Source organism: Oreochromis niloticus, linkage group LG9 (assembly GCF_001858045.2).
Source record: "Oreochromis niloticus isolate F11D_XX linkage group LG9, O_niloticus_UMD_NMBU, whole genome shotgun sequence".
Taxonomy (NCBI): Eukaryota; Metazoa; Chordata; class Actinopteri; order Cichliformes; family Cichlidae; genus Oreochromis; species Oreochromis niloticus.
The window spans coordinates 7672293-7680744 of NC_031974.2; the positions used below are offsets into that span (position 1 = coordinate 7672293).

Genomic DNA, 8452 nt, shown 5'->3' on the forward strand with positions numbered 1-8452 from the left:
ACACAAGTCAAACTTAAGTTTCACACTGTTTTTTGTTAGAAAACAATCACATTGTTACATGCTTAAATTACACAAAATGTCAGAAATCTGCACGGTCATAAATGAAAATTTAAACCTAATTTTTCATGATTTGTTGGATTAACCTTCTGAGGTCCGAAATACAACCGGCCATTTTTGACTCCTTTTGAGTTTATGTTTGTATTTCACCCTCAGATTGTTTCATTTCATTATTTTCCCCTTGCCTTGTTTGGTATCACCCTGGGGCGCCTCTGTCAGTGCGCCCCAGGGTGGCTGTGGCTACAATGTAGCTTGCCATCACCAGTGTGTGAACGTGTGTGTGAATGGGTGAATGACTGGTTGTGTAAAGCACGTTGGGGTCCTTAGTGACTAGTAAAGCGCTATACAAATACAGGTCATTTACCATTTTCAGCGCAACTGAATTTAGTTTTTTTTTTTTTTTTTTTTTTTTTTTTGCGCTGACATACTGCATTAGTATTACTGATCTGAAATCACAAAAAGAACTTTAAATCCTAGTAATATTTTTTACTGTAAAAAAGCCACAGACATGTTGAGTCAATTTTTATAACTTGAAATGCAAATATAAAATGTACATTTTGTAAACCTATACTGTCACGGGCTGCGATGGCACGCCGAGGTCTTCCGGTGACAATGCGCGCTTCTCCCGCTCGCTGAGCTCCTCCGCTGGCGGCGCCGGTCCCTCCGGCTCTTTGAGCTCCTCCGCTGGCGGCGCCGGTCCCTCCGGCTCTTTGAGCTCCTCCGTTGGCGGCGCGGGCTGCGGCGCGGGCTCCTCCCGCTCGCCAAGCTCCTCCGCAGGTGGCGCGGGCTGCAGCACGGGCTCCCCCCGCTCACCGAGCTCCTCTGCAGGCGGCGCGGGCTGTGGCGCGGGCTCCTCCGGCTGCGCTGCAGCTACAGATGGTTGATCCGAAGGTGAAGATGGTGATACGGCAGCTGCAGGTGGTGGAGATGATGGTAGAGTAGGTGATGTGGATGGTGAAGCTGAGAGTGCTGCGGTCGCTGCAGTGTGATGGGACGCTGGTGGAGAAGCAGCTGCAGAGGGCGGAGGTGATGATGCTGTGGCAGCTACTTGCGGTAGACTGGACCGTGATGCAGGAACAACAGGCGGGTGAACTGACGGCAGAGTAGGTCCAGCAGGTGTATCGACCTCCAACTGAGGATGAAGATGAGAGGCTGACTGGACTAAAGAGTGACTTACTAGCTGGGCAGCAGGCTGTGCTACTAGCTGGGCAGCAGGCTGTGCTACGGCTACCGGCTGTGCTACAAGGTTAGCACTCACACAGCCCATGGTTGGGTATACAGATGATGTATACCCAAGGGAGTGATGATGAACTGTCCATATGACTCACCGCAGCCGACTGATGAAAAGTCCGGGAATCCAGCTGCGGTGAGGAGCGCCCGCGGCGCGAGCGTCGCTTCTTTGACGATGCCAGGGCCGGCGTGTCAGGCTGAGGTTCCACCAGCTGGTCGGGCTGAAAAGCAGCCTGTTTAGGAGAATAGAGGTGGAGAGTGTTAAGCAAAAAATCCGCCACGATCGGGTAGAGAGAGTCTATAACCCAGGGGAAGCAAAGCAGCATCTCCTGCAATCGCTTCTCCACAGCGCGATGAAACTCCTCTCTGGGTGTATTTATCCATAGGTCACACAGCTTATTAACTTTGCCAGTTACCTCCCTCTTGAGCTTCTCCATTGAGTCCGCTGGGTCCATAATGGCTGGATCCTTCTGTCACGGGCTGCGATGGCAGACCGTGGAGTGGCAGTGAAAGTAAGGCCCAAACGCGAGACTCTTAGTGAAGGACAGTGGATTTATTTACAGGGGGTGGAAAACACACAACTATACACAAAATCCCGGCACTGTGGTCCCGTGGCGATTCTCCCTGAATCCCACACAGTGCAGATGTTTGTGAACGGTGAAAAGTGGCGACTCCAAAAACTCCCACACCGTGACTTCCAAAAACACACTCCGCTCCAGATTCCTGGTAACACAAACACATTCAGGTTAGCAGGGAATCTACGTTCTTGAAGGTTTATATCAAGTCTACGGCTGTACTGACGAGTTCTTACTCAAGGATCCAGCGTCAGCATCAGGTCAGCTACAGTCTTAAATGCCGCTCCCTTGACGAGCGTAATCTGCTGCAGCTGGCAGAGGACAACGAGTGGCAGGTGTGGCTGTCTCTAGAGCAGAAACACTTCTGGGTTTGCAGTCTCCTCAGCGAACCAAAACCTCTGGAAGCTCACACGGAGAGACATGGAGAAAAAGGAGAGAAAACCAAAACACCACACGGAAAATATAAACATAAACATACACTAAAATATATGAGCCCTGGGTCCCTAGACCCAGGCCATGACATATACAACTAGTTATCTAAAAATGAAGCCAATACACCTCTTTTGTAAAGTGTTTTGTAAACTTATGAGTGGCTATTATATTGTTGGAGCTTGGACCCAGCGGATGCTTTAATTTTGAAAGTCACAGAGCGACAAGGTGCCGTAAATCAAGTGGCGTAAACTATATAGCAGAAGCGCGAGTTTTAATGCACAGAGAGAAGGTGTGCTCTATGGTTAATGAACGGGAATGGGTAAAAGAACGGCTATTAAGCTGTAATCCTGAGATAAAAGCAGTTCCTTAGCACCTGGTTGATGAGGGAACAAGGTTTGAAACAAAGTTTGTCCTGTGGATAGGTACTTTGTTGTTTTATGGAGCATATAGCTGCTGACCGCTACTAAGCATAACGGTGTTTTTCAAAATGTGCTCTGGCACAATCATAAGCATCTCCTGCTACTGAAAACAAGAAAAAAGCTGGTCTGAGCTATGGGCTGAACCATTTGTTAATCGTGGGGGGGGGGGTTAACACTATGCAATATATTCAGTTTTAGTATTTGTATTCACTGTTGATGGTAACTACGCTCAAAGTGTTAATGCTATCTTATATGCAAAACTAGGGTGGCAAGGGATCATTTTAGGGTGGCACTTGCCAACCCATGCCACCCTTCTAGCTCTGCCCCTGCATCTGGGCTGTGTTTTTACCATCAGCGTGACAGCGCCGTGCCGTCTTGGCAGTTTTAAGGCTCAGGGAAACGCTCTTTAGCGGCCATGACCGCTGGTGAAAAGGAAAGGCTACTCTTTATAAAAAGGCAACCGCCATCACATTTTCTGACCAATCATAACAGCCCATTTCACACACATCTTTAAATCATCCTCTGCCGAGCAGCCTCTGAACCATGAAGAAACTTTCCTGAACTTTACACTGGTGCTGTTACTCTTCTCTTCCTCCTCCTGCCCACTATCTGCTCTGTGCTGCTGCTGATTAGACCTTGTGTGTAATCTATAACTAAGCGCGGCCTGGTGTGCACCGCTCCGCCAGGTGAGCTGAATTAGAGCAATCAAGGGCAGGCGTGCCTAGTAGACCTTAAAATGCATGCAGCAGCCATTTGACCTGGGTGCGACATACTGAGAGGACAGCAAACAAAGCACAATCCACTTTCCACTGTGAGGAAGACTTTGAGCTAGACGGGCTATCGGTTTTTCACCTACCTACCTACCTACCTACCTATCTATCCAGCAAAACAGCTACCTAAGAAACTGGTCAAAAAATAAATTGAGTGAAATTCAAAGTCTGGTCTTTTTCAAGTGTGGGCACCTCACAGACAGAGAACACTTGACAATAGTGTTACACAGCATGATGTTTCACTGTGAGTCTGGAGTTTTCATCATAGTAAACCTGCATAACTCCTGTTGTTTTTTTTTAAACATAGAAATTAGAAGCATAGGTGGGAATAAAAAAAACAAACACACCCAAACAAACAAACAAACAAACAAACAAACAAAAACTCATCCGTTATGAAAAATTGTATAGTGTGTATCAGGGGCGATTCTAGGATAAGAGCTTTGGGGGTGCTGAGCACCCAGAGAGCTGCCCAGTCAGGCAAGATACACTTTATTCGTCAAGATGAGACTTCTTTCCCGTCTCTGTCAGTCCCTGCATCCTTAAATGTCTCCAGTTGTCCTGAGTTCTCTCTGTCTGTCTCCTTGGTGCATTTAAACCCCTGTTCCTCCCTGTCCTCGTCTCTGTTATCAGTCATCAAAATTTTACCATCTCTGTGCAAGTCTGCAAATTTCTTTATAAAATCATAAGATTCTTAAATTCATCAGGTCTCTCTGTGCCTGGGTCCTCGTTGCAAAACATGACATCAGTATTTTTGTACATTTTGTACATTTAATCCCCACATTTGTGAAAGAAAAACAAAACACTTTTTTGAAAAGTCTGTAACAAAACCATCAAATCTGATAAAGGTTATTTAAACGCTGCAAAAGAAGAATGGATTGGAATTTTAAAAAATACATATCCTAACCTTGATTACTGGGCTAGGATAATGAATGTTGCTCACAGTGAGTAAAAAGTAAACTGAGTGCAATTTATGGACAGAGATTCACTTTTAATGTGAATGTATAATATAATACAGATACATAAAAAAATGACCCCAAAACAGAATAAATTATTACAAATATTAATAAAAAAGCTATAAAAATTGAGGCAACTCTGCCTGTGGTAGAATGCATCTTTACTGCAGACACTAATTTTACTAATTCAGTAAGACTAATTTTGTGTTGTAAGATTTATGAGTTTCATGCTTTCATCGTGGTACTTGAGAGCTTGACATTTTCTCACACTGTAAAAAGTTTGAGAAACATTGATAAGGTAAGTGTATGTCTGCTTTTAGAAAACATTAAAAGCTGCAGTACAGAATCTTTGAAACCAGCTTAAAACATTTTTAGAACATAAACAGAGCATCTGCTTCTCTTTACAGCTCCTCACTCCACCAGGGCACAGTTTGGCTCTTTCTGGTTCAGTGCGCAAATGTTGTGCATGTACTGCGGCAGTCATACAGACAACTGGACGATCCAAAAGTTGGCCTACCTATTACTGGCTGAGGTTTTAGTAGAGTTGTGGCTGAACCACATAAAAATATATCATTAATTTTAATCTCCCCAATCAATGATAATGTTATGTTGGAATGTTGTTAAAGAGGTCAAAAATGTTTCAACCCAGTTTGTTTAGCAGATTCTGTATAGCAGCTTTAATATAGGGAGGACACAACTTCCAGACTGTATGAGTAAAATCAGGTTTTTTTTCTTTGTCAGTTTAACAGTTTCTGTTTTGCCTGTCACTGTTCCGTCTGTTTTCTTACCTGGTTCTTCCTGACCTTGTTCTTTCTCCCCTCTTTCCTCTCTCCCTCTTTGGACTGACAATCATACACAAATAGACTGTATTCAATTAGACGAAAAAATATTATTAAGATCACTAACGAAAAGTCCTCTCTCAGTGTACTTTCAACCAAAAGGCAAACAACTAAACCACATGTACATCTAATAAAAGATATAAATATTGAAACACTGATCCAACATTATTCTTGATTGACGGATCATTTGATTTTATACTTTTACCTGAATGTGGCTCCTTTTTTTTAAAGAAAAAAACCCCCAACTTCCTAATATCCATTATGGACCTGGCTGTCTCTCTGTACACAAATACACACACACACACACACACACACACACACACACACACACACACACACACACACACACACACACACACACACACACACACAACAGGAGTTATAAGGTTAATGGGCATTCAGTCAGCTAGCTAGTTAGTTCAAACAGGACAGTGGTAACAACAGCAGGCTACGGACAATTTTAAGTTTTAGATTTTAAATAGGCTGTATACATTTCAATGGGAGCAACAGGACGGTCAAATGTCACTGATTTTACAACAGAGCAGGACGGATTGTAGGGCAGCAAACATCGCCGGAAAACAAGTTTTCCACACTGCAGGTTACCTGGTGTAATGATTTTCAGCTAAAAAGAAACATGGCCTGACTCCTACCAACTATATAAAGAGTAACTGAAGGTTAAATGCAGCTAATATGTCCTGTTTTAAGGCAGGCACTTCCACCTCCACTCCGCTGCATCTCAGACATCATCGCTCCGGCAGCGAGGATACTAGAGGCAGAGTGGGGTCGCTGGCTCTAGAGTCGTTGCTGCCAGTGCGATGGTAGCTGAGATGCAGCGGAGCGGAGGTGGAGTGCCTGGATTAAAACAGGACATATTAGCAGCATTTAACCTTCAGTTACTCTTTATGCAGTTAGATAGGAGTCATGTTTCTTTTTAGCTGAAAAACCTTACACCAGGTAACCTGCAGTGTTGAAAACGTGTTTTCCGGCGATGTTTGCTACCCTACAATCCGTCCTGCTCTGTAGTAAATTCAGCGACATTTGACCGTCCTGTTGCTCCCACTGAAATGTATACAGCCTATTTAAAATCTTAAACTTAAAATTGTCCGTAGCCTGCTGTTGTTACCACTGTCCTGTTTGAAATGGATACTAACTAGCTAACTGACTGAATGCCCATTAACCTTATAACTCTTGTTGTGTGTGTGTGTGTGTGTGTGTGTGTGTGTGTGTGTGTGTGTGTGTGTGTGTGGAGAGAGAGACAGCCAGGTTCATAATGGATATAAGGAAGTTTTTTCAAAAACAGGAGCCACATTCAGGTAAAAGTGTAAGAACAAATGATCCATCAATAAAGGATAATGTTGGATCAGTGTTTCAATATTTATATCTTTTATTAGATGTTCATGTGGTTTGGTTATTTGCCTTTTGTTGAAAGTACACTGAGAGAGGACTTTTCGTTAGTGATCTTAATATTTTTTTTTTCATATTAATGTAATTTTTTCATCTAATTGAATACAATCTATTTGTGTATGATTGTCAGTCCAAAGAGGGAGAGAGGAAAGAGGGGAACGTGAGGAGAAAGTACAAGGTCAGGAAGAACCAGGTAAGAAAACAGACAGGGAACAGTGACAGGCAAAACGGAAACTGTTAAACTGACGAAGAGAAAAAACCTGATTTTACTCATACAGTCTGGAAGTTGTTCTCTCCCTATATTAAAGCTGCTATACAGAATCTGCAAAACAAACTGGGTTGAAACATTTTTGACCCTCTTTAACAACATTCCAACATAACATTATCATTGATTGGGGAGATTAAAATTAATGATATAATTTTATGTGGTTCAGCCACAACTCTACTAAAACCTCAGCCAGTAATAGGTAGGCCAACTTTTGGACTGTCCAGTTGTCTGTATGACTGCCGCATACAGACTTATGCGGCAGAGAAACACTTATTAGTGTTTCTCAAACGTTTTACAGTGTGTACCACCTGAGAAAAATGTCGAGCTCTCCCAAGTACCACTATGAATAATATAATAATAATATAATATTAATAATAATGATAATAATAATAATAATAATAATAATAATAATAATAATAATAATTAAAGCTGCAAGCAGCGTTATGAGGGCCCTCGCACCCCGGCGCGTCGAGCCACGCTCAACACCTAAAACCAGCGCATCCGATCTGATATCACATTGATGGAATTCATGCATTTAACCACCAGCAAACATTTCTTCTCATTCAATCATGATTATAGTCGTCCCACTAGGTGGCGCTCTAACCATTACTGACAAATGGCATAACAAACATTTCCGAGCTCGAATCTCATCGTACCTGTGAATTTTCCGGAGAGATTGGACATTGTGTTTTTGAGTGACAGCAGATTACTGCTTTTTGGCGAGCGATTGAAACTCTACGTGGCGCCATGACCCCCCCGTTTCCCTGAACGTAAAATGCTTCGCAATTTAACATCACAAAGGTGTTTAGATTCCATGCACTGGAGATCGTGTTAATCTGATGAAATCCGTTGGAGGAGTTCGTCAAAGAACGGTGCCTGAAAAGAGGGGAAAATGGTGCCAAAATTACACATTCATTTTAAAATGGCTGACTTGATGTTGGATTTGGGATATTGCTCCAAGAGACTTTTTTGCACATCTTGATATCTTACATAAGCTTGCCAGATTTCAGACTCATAGATAAAACAGAGCAGGGGCTGATGTTTTGAAATTTTGTAGGGGGCGCTGTGGAGCCAGTTTGCACTATTCAAGGAAAGTGATCACATAACAAGAAAGCCCTCATGACATTGGAGGTGTGCGCCAAATTTCAACACTTTTTAAACTTTCCAAGCCCCTCAAAATCCACTTCATTGCTCATGGTGAACCGCCTTCCCACCAGGGTGCGCCGTTCAGTTTAAAGTCACAATTTTCGCACTGAAGCATCATGAGGGACTGATGGTGATATTCACCGCTTTTCAGGTGGCCACGATGGACCTGTGAAAATCAGTACAACAAAATGAAAGACATGACATTTCCTGCTGTCACTAGGTGGCGCTCCTCGTATTCCTGACAATGGGCACATCAATCTGTTCAGGGCCGGTTTGACATCATGCCTGTAAAGTCTGGTTCTGATCAGACTGGATTTCATTGAGTTACACTAATTTGTTTCTTCATGGCGAGACATCAA

The 8452-nt window shown here is 43.2% G+C and overlaps 1 protein-coding gene across 1 annotated transcript; it reads right to left on the reverse strand.

Moving 5' to 3' along the window:
- Positions 1–622: 622 nt before the first annotated feature.
- On the reverse strand, positions 623–2799 carry LOC102080242 (vegetative cell wall protein gp1). Its single transcript, XM_019352431.1, has 4 exons — positions 2099–2799; positions 1704–2010; positions 1386–1520; positions 623–1189 (listed from the first exon to the last, which is right to left on the reverse strand). Exons 2-4 carry the CDS (start codon positions 1740–1742, stop codon positions 623–625), a joined length of 741 nt encoding a protein of 246 aa, XP_019207976.1. The 5' UTR covers positions 1743–2010; positions 2099–2799.
- Positions 2800–8452: the final 5653 nt, after the last annotated feature.